General features: G+C 36.4%; 1 protein-coding gene across 1 annotated transcript in view; it reads left to right on the plus strand.

Annotated features, from left to right (window-relative positions):
• Nucleotides 1-22,767, plus strand: part of LOC136030469 (uncharacterized) — a 33,037-nt gene extending 10,270 nt beyond the window's left edge. The window contains exons 2-6 of the mRNA XM_065709476.1: nt 4,350-4,400; nt 8,962-9,120; nt 17,331-17,550; nt 20,104-20,206; nt 22,479-22,767. Coding sequence (XP_065565548.1) covers nt 4,350-4,400; nt 8,962-9,120; nt 17,331-17,550; nt 20,104-20,206; nt 22,479-22,681 — 736 coding nt within the window. The 3' untranslated portion in view covers nt 22,682-22,767. The remainder of the gene's footprint in view (nt 1-4,349; nt 4,401-8,961; nt 9,121-17,330; nt 17,551-20,103; nt 20,207-22,478) is intronic.
• Nucleotides 22,768-23,141: the final 374 nt, after the last annotated feature.

Here is a 23,141-nt window from a genome sequence, read left to right on the forward strand (position 1 = left end):
TCACAATATATCATAGTTTGCCTAAATATCACATTTTTTCCTATCTTCGTCAATCTATAGGTGTCAGTGATATTGGTCATAAAATTTGCTTTTTATATTTTCCGTTTCTGCTTCTGTTCAAGATGATGCACAAGATTTTGAGCATATACTTTTTTGAGCATCATTTACATTAAATATTGATCCATTAAAAACAAAAATGTTTTTGTGCGTTTTGTGTTTTTTTGTATGTTTTTCTAGATTTTTGTTTTCACTATGATTCTTTCTATTATACGTATTCGTGTATGTGGCACTTGTACATCAACTATAAAACAGCACATGCATAGAAAAACATGAAAATCCATCTTGTCTACAAACCCTTATTTTTTAATGTGGTCAACCTAGATACAAAACTATCCTTAATATAAAACTAAAAACGAATTTAGACGTTGATTAAGGTTAGCACTGTATAAGAAAGGGGATCAGAGTGAGCATGGTAATTATCAAGGGATTAGTCTGGTCTAAGTAGGTAGCAAATTACTTAGTAATATGATACTTGTTAGACTGAAAGATGTTGTAGACAAAGTTATAAGAGAAGATCAGTGCGGTTCTAGAAAAGATAGAGAATATGTTGACCAAAATTTCCTTCTAAGGCTAATAATTGAGAAGCGCCTGAGTTATCAAACGCCTTTGGTCCTCAGTTTTACAGATTTTGAGCAAGTGTTCGATTTTATTGATAAAAGATCTTTAGCGAAGGTCTTATCCTTGTATGGTATACCAGACAAATTTATTAAAGTGATTAGTGCTATGTAAGAGAATTAAATAAAAAAAAACAAGTTTTTTTTAAATGGAAGTAAGGAGCAACATTAAAACTTAAAACAAACAGAAATTACTCCGTATATGAAAGGGGCTTTTCCTCCTCGACGCCCCGCTCTTTACGCGTAAGTTTGACTCTTTCTCTTAACTGTATTTTTTAAACAGTAAAAAACTTTAGCGTAAAGAGCTGGACGTTGAGAAGGAAAAGCCCTTTCGTATACGGAGTAATTTCTGTTCATTTTAAGTTTTAATGTTGCTCCTTACTTTCATTTAAAAAAAAACTTGTTTTTTTATTTAATATTTGAATTAATGCATGTTTTGATCTTGGCTCTCCGCACATAAATAATTAAAACGAAATTTGCATGTTAATTAATTGCAATTAATCGAAAGATTTTGAGAAAAAAGGAGCAAGGGAGGAGTCATAGATGCCCTCCAAGTTTTTAATGACTTAAAAAAGCAACTAGAACTTTTAATTTTTTACAAAAGTTTTCATTGGTAAAAAATATACATAACTTACGAATTAACTTACGTGACGAACTTTTATATTTATATGTTTTTATTGCGCATATGAGGGGGTTCAACCCTTGTTGATACCTCGCTCTTTACACTAAAGCTTAGATTTATGATTGATCTCTGAATCACAATAGCCTTAGAATAAATAGTTGAAATTACTAAAAATACTTTAGCGTAAAGAGTGAGGTATAACGAGGAGGTAAACCTCTCATATGCGTAATAATTTTTGTTCGTTTTTAATGCTGCTCCTTAATTTCAGTAGAAAAAACTTTTCATATTGTTTTTTCATTGTTTTTTCAAATAATGCTAGCAAATCCTGCGCCCCTTTCATTGAAATTATCTTCCCCCATGAAAAGTTTCACCATGGAAATATCCTCCCACGTAAACCCCCCTCCTCCTCAATTCCCCCTCCCTAAACCAAAAAATCCCCCTGAAAACGTCTGTACACTTCCCGGTAACCACTACTATATGTAAACACAGATCAAAGTTTGTAACTTGCAGCCCCTCCCACGGGGACTGCGGGGGAGTAAATCGTCCCTAAAGACATAGTTATTAAGTTTTTCGACTATGGTGAATAAAATGGTTGTCTCAGAATTTTGATCCGGTGACTTTTGGGAAAAAATGAGCGTGGGAGGGGGCCTAGGCGCCCTCCAATTTTTTGGTCACTTAAAAAGGACACTAGAACTTTTAATTTCCGTTAGAAAGAGCCCTCTCGCGACATTCTAGGACCACTCAGTCGATACGATCACCCCTGGGGTAAAAAACATCAACAAATAAACACGCATCCATGATCTGTCTTCTAGCAAAAAACGTGAAATTCCACATTTTTGTAGATAGGAGCTTGAAACTTCTACAACAGGGTTCTCTGATACGTTGAATCTAATGGTGGGATTCGTTGAGATTCAATGACTTTTACGGGGTGTTTCCCCCTATTTTCTAAAATGAGGCAAATTTTCTCAGGCTTTTAACTTTTGATGGGCATAACTGATCTTGATGAAACTTATACATTTAAAATCAGCATTAAAATGCGATTCTTTTGACGTAACTATTGGTATGAAAATTCCATTTTTTAGAGTTTTGGTTACTATTGAACCGGGTCGCACCTTACTACAGTTCGTTACTACGAACTGTTTGATAACACTTCTGTTTGTATGTTATATGATAGCACTAGCTGGTTTTGTATTAAATCAGGAGTTAAGCAGGTTTTTTTTTGTATCCCACTTATATGGATCATTTTGTTAGACTTTGTCTTAAGGAGCACAGGAAAGGCAATTGGAGACCACAGAAACAAATTGGTAGGAAAAGCTCTCCTGGACTTAGATTATGCCAATGATTTATGGATCCTAAATGAAATTTTGGGCAAATGAATGAACTTTTAGATGTTTTGTCAGTTAATGGTGGTAGAGCAGGTTTAAAAATTAATGTTAAGAATACTAAGTCACTAAGGCTAGGAATAAGTGAAGATGGAAAGGTGACGTAGGATAACAAAAAGATTGATTAAGTGGACAGCTTCACTGACCTTGGCAGTATTTTTAGTAAAGACGTTGTGAGCAGTGAAGATGTTGAAGGTAGAACCGCCAAGGCTCAGGTTTGTTTTTCATACTTAAAAGAAAATTGGAAAAATAGGAAGATAAGTCTCCAAACCAATATTAGGATATGGGAAGCTACATTGATGACAGCGGTCAAATATGGCTCTGAAGCATGGGCGCTCCGGAAAGCATATGAATATTTACTAGGTGTTTTCCAGAGAAATAGCCTACGGATTGTTCTGGGTACCCGGCTGACTGACCGTATGTCAAACTGTAGGCTGTACGAAAAGTGTAGTTCAATCTCGCTTTCTAAGGAGATAAATGAGATAAAGAGCCGCTAATGAGATAAAGTTTGAGATGGCTAAGGTATGTTCTGGAGATGAAGGGTTACAGATTGCCGAAGACTGTCCTTTTCGGCCAACCGTCTAGGGCTAAATGGAAAGCAGGTTGTCCGTGGTTGGCTTGGGAGGATGTAATAAAGAAAGATTTAAAGGAAATGGGAACCTCATGGGATGGTGTAAAGAGGGAATAGATTTGGATGGAGGAGGAGCGTGCGTAGCTTTGTTGGCCTCTGGTGACTTTGCTCTGCCTTGAGTTTTTAGTAGAAGCTGTAGTAGTAGCATTCATAGCAGGATGGATTTTCCTGTTAATGGGAATGATTGGCAACAAGTATTTTATTGTGATAAGTTGAACTGTGTTATCATAAATAGTAACTTTATTTTGTTGTCTTTTTGAGTACTTTTACTGGAATATCATTATAGCGCATGTACATTTTAGAGTTGTGATGAAAAAAGAGTTTTAGCATATTTCCAATTTTTTCTTAAATAAGAAAGGTTTTGAATCTTATATGATAAACTTTAGAACATAGCACAGATCACGACAAAAATTTAAAATCTTGGGGAGGGATGAATACCCCAAAAGGATCTATTTGAGTTTTCTTCACCATGGTGTATATATGTTTTGCTAAAAAATGTGAATTTAACTTCTATTTCAGTATGTGAAAGTGGTACATTCCATGTTTTTGGTGGTGTGAAATAAATTACATGAGAGGAAAACCTGATCTTCAAAATAGCTTCCAAATTTCAGACGTTGTTGAGATGTTAAGTAAAATATTAACATTGGGGTATTGATCATATTTTTGGACAGGAAGATACAGCTGCCTTGTATTTGAATAAAATATCAGCTTGTTTGTATTATAGCTCATGAGTAATAAATGGCAATATAATACATTAAATGATAATTGAAGAAAAATTTCAATTTGTTTTTGTTTAAGTAGTCTTATAAGGAAAAGTCGAGGTTATTTGACCTTTTTTTCTGGGGAATATTCCATTCATATAAGGAAATCAGCCTGGGGAATTTTTGAACAAGATGCAACCAGCTATTAAAAATTGTTCTTGATAAAGGCTAAAAAAAATTGGCTAAAAATCTTATTCTTGTTTTTTTTTCAAATTGTGAATTAGTCTAAATATTTACTTCTTCAAGTTTCAACTTATCCAGTAATAATTTTTTTTTTAGGCCAGCATTCTCAATAACTGAAGAAAGTGCAGTCCTTGAGACTTTGAAAAGGTAAGTTGAGACTAGGTTATGTTTCTTTGGTATCGTAGCAATTTTAGCTGCTGCAATACAAATATAATAGTCAAAAGTTGCTACAATTTGAGAATTCTTTGTCTATGGGGAACTGGTTTGATCCCAGGCGTAACCGGCTATTTTGTTTGGGACGGGAATCAGTGGTGTGACTCTGTGAGCTCAGCCAGAGTTGACCCAGCTCTTATTGGGTACCTGGAGAAATCTGGGGAAGGTAAACAGGAAAGGTGTGCGAAAGCACAGGATGGTTGGCCCCTAACCCCCCATTGCACTTCTTGGCTGAAGGGCCACAAAACGGAGATCAGCACTGCCAGTTTGAACCTTAAGGGTCTAATGTCATCTTACTTACTTACTACTACTACTAGCTACTTTTGTCGGATTATCTAATAGTGTTGGTGGAGCAACAGTTTGATCTTATTTTTTTGCAATTGATTAAATACATTAGTTATCGGTTTCTAAAACTTTTAAGATGGCGTATCTCAAGAAGGGCTATTTCTTACAAAAATTAAATTCTTTCAAGGTTCTTAAATCCTGCTGTCTTCTTAAAACTAGCTTCATTTGTTATTCCCTGACACCGAAGGAGGAGTGTGAGTAGCTGTGTTCTCTCAGGGTGCTTGGTGCAGCAGTGAATTGTTAGTAGTTTCACATAACTATATATACTCTTAACGTTTTAGTCATGCTATAATATTTCAAAGATAGTTTATCTTCAATATATATCTACGTTCTTAAACGTTAGAACGTCGACGCTCAAAACAGATTTGTCTACTTCTCATTTTCAAGAAACAAATCAAGTGAGAAAAAAATTAACAAGAAAAATTTGCTTGGTTGGATAGATTATTGGTACGTATAACGTTACACGATTGTTTCAGAGCTCAGATTTTACCAACTTAGCCGATTTTATGCTCCAGAAAATTCCAGGAAAGTGTTGGGATTCTAGAAAAGTAATTCCAGAAAAGTATTGGGAAAATCGTAAAGATCAGAATTTTTTTGGGTCTCTGGCCGGAGTTTCAAGTTTCAGAATCTATAGTTTGATAAATGATCTCAATATAATGTCTATATTTGATTGAATTTACACAACGAGAAGAATTTCATGGAAAAGAAACAATTTATTTCACATTCGTCTTCTTTTACTAGGATAAATGTTTGTGTATCTATTGCTGTCTGCAATGGCGCCAATTCACGAAAATTTGGGGGGAGGGGTAAAGATTTTTTTTCGATTTTTATGTGAACATAACAAAAAAGATATTTTTCAAAATATGGATTTATTTATTTTTGGTCTTTTGAAATGAAATTACAAGAAATGCATCTTCTAAATATTTACTAAAAACCCTTTTCATCTTTTCATTGAAAAAAAGAACAAGAGCTAAGAGCTCATATGGCACTTGTGACGAGGCAAGAAGAGCTAAGAGCCAAGAGCTCATATGGCATGAGGTCTAAAAAAATTCAATGAATCAATAGATTGATTTAAAAGGAAAATCAGAGCTGGGATTTAAAAGAAAATGCCGGCTGGGATTTAAAATAAGAGCTCTGAGTCACGATGTTCATCTAAATATCAAAACTCATTAAGATCCGATCACCCACTCGTAAATTATAAATACCTCATTTTTTCTAATTTTTCCTGTCCCTTTAGCCCCCCAGGTGGTCAAATCTGGGAAAACGACTTTATCAAGTCAATTTGTGGAGCTCCCTGACACGCCTACCAATTTCCATCGTCCTAGCACGTCCAGAAGCACCAAACTCGCCAAATCACTGAACCCTTCCCCCCAACTCCCCCAAAGAGAGCGAATCCAGTACGGTTACGTCAATTACGTTTCTAGGACATTTGCTTATTCTATCCACCAAGCTTTATCCCGATTCCTTCACTCTAAACGTTTTCCAAGATTTCCTATTTCCCCCTCCAACTCCCCCTCCCAATGTCAACAGATCTGGTCGGAATTTGAAATAAGAGCTCTGAGACATGGATTCCTTCTAAATATCAAATTTCATCAAGATCCGGTCACCCGTTCTTAAGTAAAAAATACCTCAATTTTCTGTTTTTTCCAAATTAACACCCCCCAGCTCCTCCAAAGAGAACAGATCCGTTCCAATTATGCCAATCACATATCTAGAACTTGTGCTTATTCTTCCCATCAAGTTTCATCCCGATCTCTCCACTCTAAGCGTTTTCCAAGATTTTTGTTTCCCTCCTCCAACCCCCTATGTCCCCTGATCCCATTCGAGTCGAAAATGGAGCATCTGAGACATAAGATCCTTCTATATATCAAGTTTCATTAAGATCCGATCACCTATTCGTAAGATAAAAATACCCCAATTTTCACGTTTTCCAAGAATTCCGGTTTCCCCCTCCAACTTCCCCCAATGTCACTGGATCTTGTCAGAATCTAAAATAAGAGCTTTAAAGCACAAGATCCTTCTAAATATCAAATTTCATTAAAATCTGGACAGCGGTTCGTAAGTTACAAATACCTCATTTTTCCGAATTACCCCCCCCCCCCCCAATCTACCAAAGAGAGCAGATCCGGTCCGGTTATGTCAGTCACGTATCTTAGACTTGCTTTTATTCTTCCCATCCAGTTTCATCCTGATCTCTCCGCTTTAAGTGTTTTCTAAGATTCCCGGCCCCCCAACTGCCCCCCCCCAATGTCGCCGGATCCGGTTGAGATTTAAAATAAGAGATCTAAGTTACGAGGTCCTTCTAAATATGAAGTCTCATGAAGATCCGATCACTCCTTCTTAAGTTAAAAATACGTCACTTTTCTAATTTTTCAGAATTAAACCTCCCCCCCCCCAATAGAGGGAATCTGTTTCAATTATTTCAATCACGTATCTAAGACTTCTGCTTATTTTTTCCTACCAAGTTTCATCCGATCCCTCCACTCTAAGGGTTTTCCAAGATTTTAGGTTTCCCCCTCCCAACGTCCCCCCCCCAATGTCACCAGATCCGGTCAGGATTTAAAATAAGAGCTCTGAGACACGATATCCTTCCAAACATCAAATTTCATTCAGATCTGATCAACCGTTCGTAATTACGTATACTTCATTTTTCTTTTTTTCCGAATTAACCGGCCCCCCACTCCCCCCCAGATGGTCAAATCGGGAAAATGGCTGATTCTAATTTAATCTGGTCCGGTCCCTGATGCGCCTGCCAAATTTCATCGTCCTAGCTTACCTGGAAGTGCCTAAAGTAGCAAAACCGGGACCGACAGACAGACAGATAGACCGACAGAATTTGTGATTGCTATATATGTCACTTGGTTAATACCAAGTACCATAAAGACAACAAACGTATTCCCCCCTCCCCGTTGATTTTTTAAAACAAATCTACCTGAATGTCTATGAACTGATACCACTAGAATAGGCTGATATACTGTAAAAGAATCTCGGCTCGAGACAAAAACACGGACTTAATTAAAAATATTCTCAATGCTAAGTACAATAGTGAGTTCAAGTATAATCGGACATTTTTTTTTTAGTTTCGGCACAGATTTGAAATTTACATCTTCTTTCCTATATTCACTGATTTTTTGCCGACAAGCGAAAAAAACTGTAAAATTTATGGAGTTACCTTGATTGATTACCTTAAAATCATTTTCCGAGCTTTAATGTCGACTGATCATTATAAAGACAAAGTACCTAGAAGCGAGCTATTCCAGACTGAGGACTACCATCATCGAGAGCTGTTAACAATTTGCGGCCGACTGCCAAATATGACTTACAAGACAGAAAAGTTTCACACCGGTTTTTCAACGAGCAAGTCAGTCAAAGCAGATGACACCACAGGAAATGTCCAAAAGGGCTGAATCGCTCAAGTGATATTTTTTAGAGTTGATTTTAAGGTTTTCCTAGCAGTCATGCTAGAATATTTTTAGGGATTGCCCTTTCCTGAAATTTAAAAAGAAAATTCTGCTCCATTTACACGAAAAAATTTAATTCACACTCTTTGATGATGTAAGTTTCGTTAAAACTGATTATATATATCTTCAGCTCAAAACATGAGAATCATATATATACATATATGCCTCATGAAACATATATCTCCTATCTCTACAGCTCTCCTAATCTCTCTGGATCTCCAAGCTGTACAAGCTACGACAAGGCTGCCCAATCAATTCTAAATAGTTTTGCCACACAAGCTGAAAAATCGACTTAACAGGTGATCTTTAAGGGCGCCATATTAAGTTAAATTGACAATGGCTGTCATATCATATATAAATCGCCAGAGAGTTTGTAGAGTATATGAGAATAAGGTAAAAATTTCCACATTCGTAAAAAACCCCTTGTTGAGATTATTCTACATGAACTTGAACATTTATGCAGGAAATGAATTGCTAAATCCTGACCTGAGTTAATTGCGTTTCGTAATCTGATTCGATTGCTAATTGGGTAATACAATTTAACAAAAAGGATGAATCTGGAAGAAAAAAGAATTGCTTGAGAAAAGAGGAAACAACGAAACTATTCTGCTCCTCGACATCTAATGAGTTTTTTTGTTCTTCTCGGATCTGTTTTTGCGTTGTGTTAAAAAAATATCTTTTATTTGCAGGCATTTAAGTGCTCTCCGACGGCCGAGTATCAACGTCCCACTTCCTAAAAACACACCTAAAGAAGAAAGAAGACAACGCCGTTGTCAACTCAAGGAAGAGATTTTGTCAAAGGAGGAACCAAATCACGAAGAATTGGAGTCCAAAAGAAAAGCATTGAGGTATTTTTCTTTACTATTTTACTATTAAGACCAAGTGAAATAGTAGTTAACATTTCTGAATCAGCTACAAATGGCAATTTTCTCCCTAGTCAAATCTTTTAAAATGTGCTACCACTGCAACAATGATAGTACACACACCTCCAGTTATTGGGCCAACTGCGATATAGTCATTTTGGATTCAGAAAATGTCAATTAACAAGCTATGCTACGCATCACTTAGTTGGTAGTATTAATAATGCCTTACAAATTGAGAAGATTCCGAACGCAGTCTTTATTGATTTTAAAAAGGCGTTTGGTATGTTAGATTTTGAGTTACTGTTACGTAGACTTAGCAATTTGGGTATTAGAAGTAATTATCTTCAGTGGTTTGTCATATTTACAAGGAAGGCCAACGCGAGTTGTGGTTAATAGTACTGCTGTAGGCCAAGTCAACTGAGTAGTCCCCACATCGTTCTGCTTTTGCTGAACTATTGTTTCTTGTGTATTCTGATGCTTAAATATTTTATCCTTTTAGTGAACAGAATTGCGACGTTTTTTGACAACGCAGCGGACGACAGTGGAAGCGAGCCTAAATGACAGTGGAAGAGAGCCTAAATGATCTTACAATTCGTACAAATGATGGCTCTTTCAAGTTTGAGTAAATTTACTATTTTGGTTTCATGGTTTTAATGTTAGTAAAAACAGTGATGACTTTTAGTAATATTTCATATTTTAGATACTCATGTCATTGTTGATTCTTCGAAAAATATTTCTTGCAGTGGTTTTCTAATTAATCAAGTTTGTTTCACGGGGTGCCTGGAATTTGTTGTTGTTGTAATTTGAATTGGAAGAAGCCTTGGGAAGCTATATTGTGTAAGGTTGCGGGGGCCTAGGTTTGGTTCGACGAAGCCAATTGTTCCCGGTGTCTGTGTATAAAAGATTATTCAAAGTATGATTATTCAAGTTTATATGTAATTTTGAATTATCCCACCTGATATCCTGCCCTGGTAAAACCGCAGAGAAATTCACTGCGGTAAAACTTGAATTCTCTGATGCTATGTCAAGAGCCGATGCATTCAGATACAGTCTTAAAGTAGGATTACTTAAAGTAACGGTCTTAAACGTATTTACGAGTTCAAGGCGATTCCTCGTTGTTGTAATATTTGCCGGTCGCCTGAGCATCTCCAGTCGTCTTGTTCCAGTGTAACACCAAAATATGCGCGATATGCCGGTCCCCATGTCTCAGATAGAGACTCGTCTTGCAAATTGTCACCTAAGTGTGCAAACTGTGGAGGCAATCATGGTTCGTTTAGCTTTACAGGTCCTAAACTGAAAGCAATTTCAAGTCGCAATTAGCCAAAAACTTATTAACCAGTCGTGTCTTTTAATATTCATGGGGCAAAAACAAGGATCTGACAATTGATGAACTGTACAGTAAGTTTGACATTGTATGCTTTCAGGAACATCTTTTGAGAGGAAAGAGTGTTAATTTCCTGCGCCGCAGTGCTAATCACTTCAGTTTTTTGTCTCCGTCATGCTATTTTTCTGGCGAGCACTTTCTAGCTATAAGATTCGGCAATACTGTTTTATTAATACATATATGCCTCATGATGAGAAGAATGTGACTTGTATGAAGAATATGGAATATGACTCTGAATAAATCCTCCAAAGCATGTTCAAGCTTGAAAACTCTCCTCCATAGAATAAGCAAGGATGGTTACGAATTTATTATTATTGGTGATACGAACACTGAAATAAGGCTTGATTCTGTTTGTTCTATGAACTTTCTTGATAGTCTTCCTGATTATAGAGTAATTGCGAAGGATCTTTTTTTTTGTAAGTACATAATTCTGGCAGCCTATCGGATATTGATAATGTAATTTGTTGCCCTATATCGCATCTACAACAGTGTACGACCACGAAGATGAGCAGGATATTGATCACTTTCCACTAATGTTCTACTTTTCGATTAGAACAAATAGTACAGCCCAGGTAGATTCTCCTGCCTCTAAATAGTTTGCTTGGAGTAACTGGAAAAATGCTAATACTCTTTGGTTCTTTAGATTTACCTTTTCATATACTCCAGCTAAATGTTCGTTATACAAAAAGCAATTATGAACTGAATCAGTACTACAACCAAATTATGTGGTGACTAAAACGTGCTGAGGAGGTTGCCGTCCTCAGGAGCGAATGAGAAGCAGTATAAGGAAACCAATATGAATCTACAGGCATGATAAAAAGCGCTTGATTGATTTTCGGCTAGTCATGACGGTGTAGAGGCGCTGAAACACCAAGAGATGTACTATGATGACCAAAGATGGCAAAGTGATTGAGCAAGCTATGGGATGATGATCAGACAATTGATAATCAAACATGACCTTTACTGTATTGGCTTGCAAATCACTCGATACTGCAACATAAACCAATTGGAAGTTCGCAAGGACCTGTAACATACGTAAAATCGCACGTTTAGTCCAAACAATCAAGAAAACGCTCAATATACCTTTTAACTAGTGTTTTTGGTGGTGACGCTTGAAAATTTGGCTACGTTCATCTGAAGACCCACCAAGAATTAGAAACGCACTTTTTTGACGCTTGAACGCTCCTCCCCCAACTTACACAAAGAACTACCAACCCTTCTCCATAATAGCTGAAGTTCTATTATATTAAACTGTACACAATTTTTTAAGCTTCAACCGAATCATCTGCTCATATGAAGTGTTAAAATAAATGTCCATGTTGCCGCTTGTTTTGTAGGTCTACCCGCACCTTTAGAAACGAATGCGCTACCGTACGGCATTGCTGCCTCTGTAACGGGGGTTCTATGTTAGTATAGTTTTTCGATAATTACAAATTAATTGACTATCTCACCTTTTTCACACAATAACGTTTGGCCTTCTTTTGGCTAGAATTGTTGTTTTGCACTACAAATCGGCTGAAGATATCGCTTTGCTGGGGAGACATTTTGGCTAAAATAATTGTCTATGTTAACTGTTTATTTTAAAAGACTACCTGCAACTTTAGAAACCAGTGCGCCACCGGTCGGTATTGCTGCCTCTGAAACTGGAGGCTCAATATACGTGTAGTTTTTTTGGTAATTGTATATCAATTGAATATCTCAGAACATTCTCGCAATAACTTTTTGACCTTATTTTGGCTAGAATTGTTTTGCACCACATAATACTGAAAACGTCGCCTTGCTATGGGACAGCCTTTTTAGCTAAAATAAATGTCTATGTTAACCGTTGTTTTGTAGGATTACCTGTTCCTTTAGAAACCAACTAAATAAAGGAACAGGATTACCTGTTCCTTTAGAAACCAACTAAATAAAGGAACAGGATTACCTGTTCCTTTAGAAACCAACTAAATAAAGGAACGGGATTACCTGTTCCTTTAGAAACCAACTAAATAAAGGAACAGGATTACCTGTTCCTTTAGAAACCAACTAAATAAAGGAACAGGATTACCTGTTCCTTTAGAAACCAACTAAATAAAGGAACAGGATTACCTGTTCCTTTAGAAACCAACTAAATAAAGGAACAGGATTACCTGTTCCTTTAGAAACCAACTAAATAAAGGGACGGGATTACCTGTTCCTTTAGAAACGCGCCACCGTACAGCATTACTGCCTCTGAAACAGGAGGCTCAATGTGTGAATAGTTTTTTAGCCCATTTCTACTCAATTGACTATCTCAAAGTTTTCACATAACAGCGTTTTGGCTTTCTTTTGGCTAGAATTGTTTTGCACAAACAAAATGACTGAAAACGCCGCATTGGTAGGGTACAATCATTTTGCCTAAAATAAATCTCTATGTTAACCCTTATTTTTGTAGAACTACCCGCACCTTTAGAAACCAATGTGCCACTGTACGGCATTGCTGCCGCTGAAACAGGAGGCTCTATACGTGTATAGTTTTTTCAGTAATTCTAAATCAATTTACTATCTCAGAATTTCCACACACTAGCTTTTTGGCATTCTTTTGCCTAGAATCATCGTTTTGCATCACAAAATGCTTGAAAACGTCGTTTTGCTGTGGGACAGTCTATGTTAATCGTCGACAAAATAACGGTTAACATATACATTTATTTTTGCATCACAAAATGCGAAGGAGCGAGGTGTTGAGGAGGGGAAAACCCCTTTCATATACGGAATAGTTTCTGTTCATTTTAAGTTTTAGTGTCACTCCTTACTTGCAGTAAAAAAAAAAGTTGTTTTTTTTATTTTATTTCTGAAGGTTTTGAATTAATACAATGTTTTAATTTTGGCTCAACGCACATGAATATTTAAAACAAAATTTGCATATTAATATTTGTTTTACGTAACTTACGAATTAACTAAAGTAGCGAACTTTTATATTTGTATATTTTTATTACATATATGAGGGGGCCAGAAACCCTCGTCAATACCTCGCTCTTTACACTAAAGTTTGAATTTCATCCCAATTCTTTAAGAATGACCCCTGAATCACAAAGGCCGTAGAATAAATAGTTGAAATTACTAAAAATACTTTGGCGCAAAGAGCAAGGTATTGTGGATGAAACGAATCCCCTTATATGCATAATGTTTTCTGTTCATTTTAAGTTTTAATGCTGCTCCCTACTTCCAGTTGAAAAAACGTTTTTATTTATTTTCTCATTGTTTTTTTTAATAATATTAGAAAATCTTGCGCCCCCTTCATGTAAATTCTCTCCCCCTCCTGATTAATTTCTCCATGGAAATATCCTCCAAACCACCTCCTCTAATCCATCCCCACCCCAACTCGAAGAAGTCCCCCTAAAAACCTCTGTACACATCCCGATAGCAATTACTATATGTAAACATAATTTCCGTTAGAATGAGCCCTGTCGCGACATTCTGGGACCACTGGGTCGATACGATCACCCCTGAAAAAAAAAACACGCATCTGTCTTCTGGCAAAAAATACGAAATTCCACATTTTTGTAGATAAGAGCTTGAAACTTCTACAGTAGGGTTTTCGGATACGCTGAATCTGATGGTGTGGTTTTCGTTAAGATTCTATGACTTTTATGGGGTGTTTCCCTCTCTTTTCCAAAATAAGACAAATTTTCTCAGGCTCGTAACTTTTGATGGGTTAGACTAAACTTGATGAAACTTATATATATTTAAAATCAGCATTAAAATTCAATTCTTTTGATGTAACTATTGGTATCAAAAGTCCGTTTTTTAGAGTTTCGGTTACTATTGAACCGGGTCCCTCCTTACTACAGTTCGTTACCGCGAACTGTTTGATGGCTATGCATATGCACGCCTCTCAGAACATCTCAGAAATAACTCTTAAATTGGTTCAAATTTATCTCTAATAACAACCCCCACCCCCTTTGGGATTGGTTGTTAGGCTTCCCCCTTTGGAATTGCTCACTAGGGATTGGGTGAGCCATTGAGTTTCACAGTCTGGGAATTGAGAGAAAATAACACCAAGAAAAAATAGAAAATTAACTTATGTGTCTTGTACCCCCATTTCCGTATATTTTGAGCAAACTCAGATCATTCTCTAAGAAAACATCTCTAAAGATTCTCTAAGAAGGAGAAACTTCCCTTGTTTTGAACAAGTTTATATCATTCTCTAAGAACACATCTCTAGAAATTCTTTAAGAAGGACACTCCAAAATGCTAGGATCATATCGCTAAGAAGTGAAGAATCGCTTTGTCTGGGTTTATAATACCCTTCTAAAGCATTACTTAGCAAGCAGGTGCACTTCAAACATAAAGAAACTCTAGTAATCGATTTTCTCCTCAGCATCTCAATTAGTGTAGTCATAGGAAACACGTAATCAATAGCTTATTCATTCTAGTAAACGGGACATGGGAATTCTCCGCGTGTGAAATTGGAATCTATTTCCTGAACCATAATGTTAGAAATAGGTTGCTGGTCCAGCAGTCTAGGGTGCAGTTCCATTGGATAGAAATGGCCCTTTTGAATCTTAACAGGGATAAAAACTATTAGAATATAAAGGTTCCCTGAAAAAAAAAACACCTTGAAAGAAAAAGGAATCCCGAAGAAAGAAACAATCTCTTGAAGTTTTAAGTAACACCGATGTATGTACCGTCATTACGCAACATCCGACGTGTTTGCTATCATTAAGAAGCACACACGTGTACTCCCTGTCATTACATAACATCTTCGTGTAAGATTTTGTCACATCCCACATTTGTACCGTCATTACGTAATACCTCACTTGTGCGCTGCCATTATGTGACATCTCACGTGTGTGCTGCCATTACTGACCACCCATATATGCACCGCCATTACGTAATACACGCTTGTGCACCGTCATTACGTAACACCCACGTGTGTCGTGCTCAGTTGCAAGCGGCGGCTCCCGACAGGCCCCTGAAGTCTAGCATGTCACGCGAGAATCTGTCACTCCTGCATCGCATAGAAAATATTCCCTATGACGTAACAAGCAAACCCTATTATGTTGGTGTACAATACACGTGGTCTGTAGTATTGCGGCAGAACCAGGTGTGCGTAATAACGTCTTGAGGGACTAGTAGGTCTAATAGTTTACCTCCTGTGTGTGCGTTTAAAATTGTTGATAGGTCACTACAAACGAGGATAATACCAGCTATTGAAAATAGAATAAAACTATGGAAATATTTCGGTCGAGACCTCGGCTCAACCGTCTTCAGTGCAGAATAACAATGTAGAAAAAATAGGTTTCTAATGTATAGGGGGATTTGTCTTTTTTCAATGAAATACCGAAAAAAGACACTCTCAATGAGAATACCTCCCTTCCCAAAAAAAACATTCAAAATTAATGGGAGGAAAGACCCCTGTCCTCCCTTAATTGGCACTAATGTGGTGTAAAAAAAAAATCTTAAAGAAGAGAAAGTGAGGATAATACCAGCCAGGGAAAATTGAAGAAAACTATGCACGTATTTCGGTCAGGCCCACCACTCGACCGTCTTCAGTGCAGATTAAACCAAGACAAAAATAAAGGTATAAGTCTACAAGACAATATAAAAAACCGAACCTTAGAACAAGCACTAAAACTAGAAGAAGAAGACCTTTTCTAAGTAATGATGAAAGGGTAATTGAATAAAAAAAATACGATAGTGAATGGAATTTTAAACTTTATTCTATGTAAATCTTTTTTAAAGGCTAATCGCTTATCTGGCATAGTATCATCAGAGATCCTATTAGGTTGCAAAACATGATCTTGTGGACAGATGTATAAACGTTCGGAATTAATAAGTTCATTATAAATACGGCTTAGAAAGTTTCTCCAGTATATCTATTAAGACTTTTTGATGGATATGCTTTTAGATTTTAATTGCCTCCCTGAAAACTTGCATGAGACGTCTAACGGGGGCAATAATGGAGGTTTTATAAAACAAAATGAAACGGTGTGTGTTGTCAAAGACGTGTTGGGCCAAGGTCTTTGGCGCCAAAGCCTCAGGCCTTTGACGTAGCCCCTTGGGTTTTTTGATTAAGGACCTGTGATCCGATAATTTCTCCGCAAATTGTTGGTGTGTCTTTCCAATATAGAAACATCCGCAGGAACCGAGAATTCCTCAAAAACTACTACCCAGAATGGGACTGGTTTTATCCCTACCGCTGTTGAAAAAGCTCTGTATTTTGTTTTAATTTTTAAAAGTAACATTAAGGTTACGAATTCTTCAAATTCATCCCAGTTTGTCACTCAATTTAGAATTATAGAGTAGAACAGTGAAAAGTTTCTTATCTCCCCCAAAGAAATGCCATCTATCGGGGGATGTGGTGTTGATGCATCTTTTCTGCCTTTTTAGCCTCTGTAGTCATAAGGGTGTAGCGGACGTCTCGACTGAAGTATTTGCATAGTTGTCTTCTATTTTCACTGGCTGTTATTATCCTCGTTTTCTCTTCTTTACGATTTTTTTTTATTTTGAGAAATATATTTGTGCCCATATATACGAATGAAATATGATCTATCATATTTCATCATCATATCGTAATCTATAGATTACCATAAATTGTGGTTTTTGGCCTTCCATCTGAGGCCAAGAGAAAACTAGGTAATTCTATAATGGGCCAGGAAGTGGTAATAAGGAAGGATTTAAAAAAATGGACCTTCAAGGGTAAGGGCAAAGAGTGAGGCTTTGAATTGATTGGGCCGGAGGAGGTGCCTGTACGGCTGTATTGGCTTTAGGTGGCTTGGTGGTAGATTGAGTTGTTACTAGTAACAATTAAATTAATAGGAAGCAATAAAATTAGTGATTTTCTTTGCAGAAATTCTTTGACTGCTGGTGCTGCTAGCCTTCAGCGATTACTACCTACTGGTTCCATCACCGTCGTAATTTTGGATAAAAACTGTGATCCTATCCCTTTGTCCAAATTGCTAGTGCCTGTTTGTAGGAAGTATAAGACTCTTGTAGTAGCAGTAAGAGGGCTGTCTGAGTGTATGTCAAAAACGCTAAATCTGAACAGATGCAGCTGCTTAGGACTGAAGGTTGGTTTCCTTCACTCTTTTTTTTAGCTGATATTTTTGTAATTCGTCCTCTATGTGAAACGTTAATACGCCTGTTCCAAAGCCTAAAATAGAATTGAATGCGTTTTCAATATAATGTTCAAATAAACCGAACATAATGTAAATTAATCCCGTTTTGACTCAAGTCCCTACCGTTCTTGAAGGTCATTTTGGGGCCTCCTGTTTCACCAGTTTACTGATAAGCTTTATGTAAGAGCTTCTGTATTCGGCCAGGCGGAGGAGCTGTGGTATGTTGTATTATGAAAAGTTCTCTTTCCAACTTTATGGGGGACTTGTGGGACAAGAAGGGTTTACTTTTCAATCGAAAACTAACTTTGGGAGGCGAGTTCTATACATATTTACCCTGTTTTGATGTCTATTAGTTTGAATTTCATTTGGCTAAAAGCTTCGAGTTGCAGACTGTAGTGGTAGATGACACCAGCAATGTGTAATAGGAAATCGATTTTAGAGGTGGCTAGGCGACACCGTTCGTCTGTTTCAGGCGTCCACAATTCACAGGCATAGATACCTCTCAACTCTACTGATTCATTTGAAATCAGAGATGCCAATAATTTTGACAAAATGTGCTATATCGGGAAGTGGAAAGGTCTCTGCTATATTTCACTACTACTATTTTGCATTCTGGTCAATGGTCTGCGTCATAGAGGTACTGATCTCCTGATCGGACGCCTTCGGCTGGGAGTGCAATGCGTAGCTGGGGACAAATCATCCGACGCTTCCCGTGTATTGTCAAAACCAGCGGTGCTGATATCCGGTTCAAGGCCGTTCAGCCAGGAAGTGCTATGTTTGGCTTGGCCCCAGTCTTCCTGTGTTTTCGCACACCCTTCCTGCTTACCCTCCTCAAATTTCTCCAGGTACCCATTCAGAGAGCTTGCTCGACTCTGGATGAGCTTACAGAATCAAGCTACTGACCTCCGTCTCAAAAACCAGACAACAAAGACGATTCGCAGGTCATAGTCCTGGCATGGAAATGATTTCTTTTGAAATAGCAAATTTAATGTTTGCATACCTTATGTAAGACGTAATGAATCGACGGCGAGTTTTTTTCACGGAGGTGTTCGCCGATGTAACTCATTCTGAAGAATGATCAAGAGACACCGAACTCAGTCATCAAATTACAGCCTGTCTGGAATTTTAAAGAAATAGCAGATCCTTGCTGTCTATTTTAGGGATTCTTGATGATGTCAAATTACGACCTTGTTCAATAGCAAAGAAATTGAAGTACCTAGCTCCCAGTCTTTAGGGGATCTTGATGCCGCAACTTAAAAAAAAAATAGTTTATGTATCTTCCTTTCGATTCTTATATGCATTCCGAGCTTCGACTTCGATCCTTGTGGCATATTCGAGGTGATAAGACTGATCTCGAACTGTTTCCAGTAAAGTCAATCGTTATTTTATCTTGTTTTATTTGTTGAACTTGTAAAATGGTTAAAGGGGTTGAAGAAAGGTAACGTGCAAAATAGAAGATCAGTTTGCTCGAATAATAAAACTAATAGTCTATGTCGGATACTTGTCTTTTAAATTATTTCATTTTGATTTTTTCCTAGAAAATAAAAATAAAAACGAGGTTTTCTTATCACCGAGTATATTTTTTAAATAAGCATCTTTACGACGCAGAAAAAATAAATATAAGAATACTATGTATTTTCACCCACCTTAAGGTCTTTAAGACCCTTCAGTACTTTGACTCTTGAGTTCCCTCGTTAACAGCAGCTAATAGAATGGAAAAAGAACACACAAACAAGAAACTGACTAGCGAATAAAATTAGTAATGCAAAGAAGAAAGAAACTAAAAGTACGAAAAAAAATCTGAAAAAAACTATTACAAGAAACATGAAATTTTCATAATTCTTTCTAATCTTAGCGGTTGACTGTCAAAGAGCTTCATTTTTTTTTTTGGCAGCGTAGACGTGAATAATTATTTGGTCCTTCTTTATTTTTATTTCTTTGTAGATTTCGTTTATTAAAATTAAATTTATAAAATTAGTTTATAAAATTGGAATTAAAATCCAATAGTTGTGGGCATCAAGTCATGGCTAATTGTAGAAAAAGCCAAGACAGATAGTCCATTTGAGTGAGAGGCAATTTTGGCATTAAACCTCCTTATTAGGATTGTATAAAAATGGTGTTATTTCATTTATTAATTGATATGTCATCTACTTTTTTTTTTTTTTTGCTGCGTAGATGTAAATAATTATTTCGTCCATCTTTATTTTTATTTTTTTATAGATTCAGTTTATTTTATTAAGTTTAATCAATAGAATTCTCCAAAATTGAAAAGTGAAGAAACAATCTGATTTATTTTTCATCCAAAATATTAATTGCAAAACCTTCTGTAAAAGAAAAACAAAAAAATTGTAAAATCGAAAGAGGGAAATTGGGAACAAAATTAAATGTCACGTTTATTATGCTTGTGGTTTGCAGTCAAATGTATTTTTGAGAAAGTCTTATATTCTCTTCTTTCTTAAAGAAATATAAGAATATTTATCTAAAAAAATATTTTATTTCATATAGACAGAAGTAAAACATCCTGACAATGTTCTTCACCAACTTTATAAAGAAATATTAAAAAGTTTGAATGTTGAGGACAAATCCGAGCAAATGGAACCAGTTAAAGGTAAGTTCAATTCATGGTTGTTACTTTTAATGCTCCATCACTTTTCTTTGCTGTGTCTTTTTTTCCTAGCGAAGCCTTCCCTGCATTGGTGTCATGTAATCTGTATTCACTTTAGCCAATTTCGACAGTGGCGTGAATTATGCTTGAATTATGCAGGCTTATCTTAGTTTTGACAAGATTTCTGAAAAAAATAATTTTCATCTGGGGGTGGGGGAACTGAGGGCTGGAGAGGGCAATCACCTCCCCCCTCCCCCATTGCAAATTACGCCCCTGAATTTCGAGAGGCTCAAAACTGAGAAAAGTTACGCTTGAAATACCTCCACAACGATGAACTAAGTTCGGTAGCTGTAAACTATTCAAAGAGCCGAACATTAAACATTAGTTTAATCGTTGTAAAAGCAATGGAGGCATGCCTCTAGTATGTTTGGAATTTGAGCGTTTCCCTTTACTAAACCCAATATTATAATATAATATGTAATGTTTACTATATAGTATTATTGTGTGATACTATATTATATTATGGTATTATATTATACTATATAATACTATCCAAATATTTTTCGCGGTTAAAAACTTGGTCTTTTTTTTATTTTATTGTTGAGACACCCTTTTTTATGCAGTGAAATTTATCATAGGGATGTGGCCTTTTATTTGCGCTAAAAAAATTTTTGCAATATATGGAACTTTCATATTGCCCGCTTAGGCTAAATATATTCCTGCAAATAAAGGAAAGTGTTTTCCTTTCAAATAAAGGAGTGTTTTGTCTTTCCTGTGTCCAATATTTTTTGTATTCAAATCCTATTTGGCTTTTTTGGGGGGTTCTAGTTTACTGTAGTGTCGAGACCGTTCCCTTTCTGTGAGACTTCTGATCTTTTTATAGATGATATTAAATTTGCTCATTAATTTGGGATCAGAAAAATGGCAAATCAATTAATTTTGAATTAATTGCTTTGGTATCCAGCTTGTTTAATGTGAATATATATATATATATATAGCTGGCTAAACAGGCGAAACATATTTCGTTTTTTAATTGTCTTGTGGCTAAACTGGCATCTTGACATTAAACTTGGTTTTTAATTGAGTTCTATTTAGTTCAAAAATTTATGCTACTTTATTAAATTTATTTCAACTAATTTAAATCATTTATTATTGATTAGATTAATTTTATTTAAGTTACTTAATATAACTTTATTGGATTTAAAACTTCGTTTAAGCATGTGAAGGGTTTTGTGGGACCTTGTATGTAAATTTTAGCTTTTGAAAGTTTTTTGGTGGGATTTTGGGTGTTTATAGGTCAAAAAGAAATTTTTAGGCTGGTAAAATTCTTTCCAATCTAGCTATTGTACAAGGAGCTTTTAATTCAAAATTCTTACTTAACCTTTTCATCTATCGCAAGAAGCTCCACCTGATGGTGGAGCTTCATTCTGTTTGTTTATAGTCAGACCGCCAGATTCTGTATTTCGCTTATTTCGATTAGTACAATTTGTGTCATATTCTTCACTATAATCCATTAGGAAATCAGTATTTGCCTCAGAATCACATGTTGAATCAACATGAAGTAACTGTTTTTTTTTTTTATCTTGGCCTACCTGACTCACTTTTCTTTTTCATCTTCTGCTTATCAATTTCTTCTGCTTAGCTTATCAATCAACTTCCCGCTAGGTAGCAGGCTACTAAACAAAATTTGTATTATCGGGTACACTCGCTAAAGAAGTTGCAGACCCCACAGATACAATAATTTAAATTTTTTTTCTTAGCTCAATGTGTTCGGAATTAAACGGGCTTTCTTTTTTAATATAAAAAAAAACTTTATCTTAAAAAATTTCGAGTTTTTAGTTTTTCTGTTAGAAATTCATTGACAAAAATCTGATTTTTTTTTAAACTGCAGTAAAAAGTGTACTATTTTTTATATTTTTTGTTACAAACAAAAATCCTATTCGTGTAGCCCCAAGTCTCTTCTTTCTATTGATGTAAGAGTACGCTGGATTTGACCAATCTTATCTGTAAAAAAAAAAATAGAATTGTCGAACCTATTGTAGGCCAAATTTGGTGTTTTTGGCCTATATTTCAGAAACGCCCCAACGGCGAATATACGCCCTACGATATTCGTTTTCAGCATGGTCGACTACCCTAGGATCCACCCTTAACATTTTTGTACCTTCGGGCATGGGTGGGTGCACGATACAGAATCTGGCGCCCTGACTATCATAAATTGCCTGGTTTATCTCGTGTTTCAGCCTTTAATTGTCAATTTTCCCTCTTTTTTTTGTAGATGTTCTTAAAACTGGCAAGAGGAATGCATCCTCTCTGGAGTTTGATGAAAGTCGTGATGCTTTGGGGCAGAGTGAATCCAAATATCAATATCGCCCACTTCAAATTCTTCAAATAGAAACTGAAACGGAAGTAAAGGCTAAGATGACGAAGAAAAATAAGAAAATGCATAGTAAAGCCAAAAATGAAATGCAGAAAACTTAATCGAAGAGCGTTTTCACTAAAAAAAATCCCTAATTTTGTGATTTAAGAAATAAATTTGGTTGTAATAAAACTGAGCTTGTCTGACCCATGCTGGCTGTAATGAAATTAAACTTGTCTGAGAGGGCGAGGGTTCGAATACTAGTGTACCCAATTGTTTAGTTTGGGACAGGGGTCAGTGGCGTGACTCTGTAAGCTCAGCCAGAGTCGACTTAGCTCTAAATGGATACCTGTAGAAATCTGGGGAAGGTAAACAGGAAGGGTGTGCAAAAACACTGGATGGTTGGCTCCCAATCCCCCATTGCACTTCCTGGCTGATGGTTCAAGGAACGGAGATCAGCACCACAACCAGAAGCACCGAACTCGCCAAATCACTGAACCCCTCCCCCCAACTCCCCCAAAGAGAGCGAATCCAGTACGATTCTGTCAATCACGTATCAAGGACATTTGTTTATTCTATCCA

This window comes from Artemia franciscana, chromosome 8 (genome assembly GCF_032884065.1).
Source record: "Artemia franciscana chromosome 8, ASM3288406v1, whole genome shotgun sequence".
In the NCBI taxonomy this organism is placed as follows: domain Eukaryota; kingdom Metazoa; phylum Arthropoda; class Branchiopoda; order Anostraca; family Artemiidae; genus Artemia; species Artemia franciscana.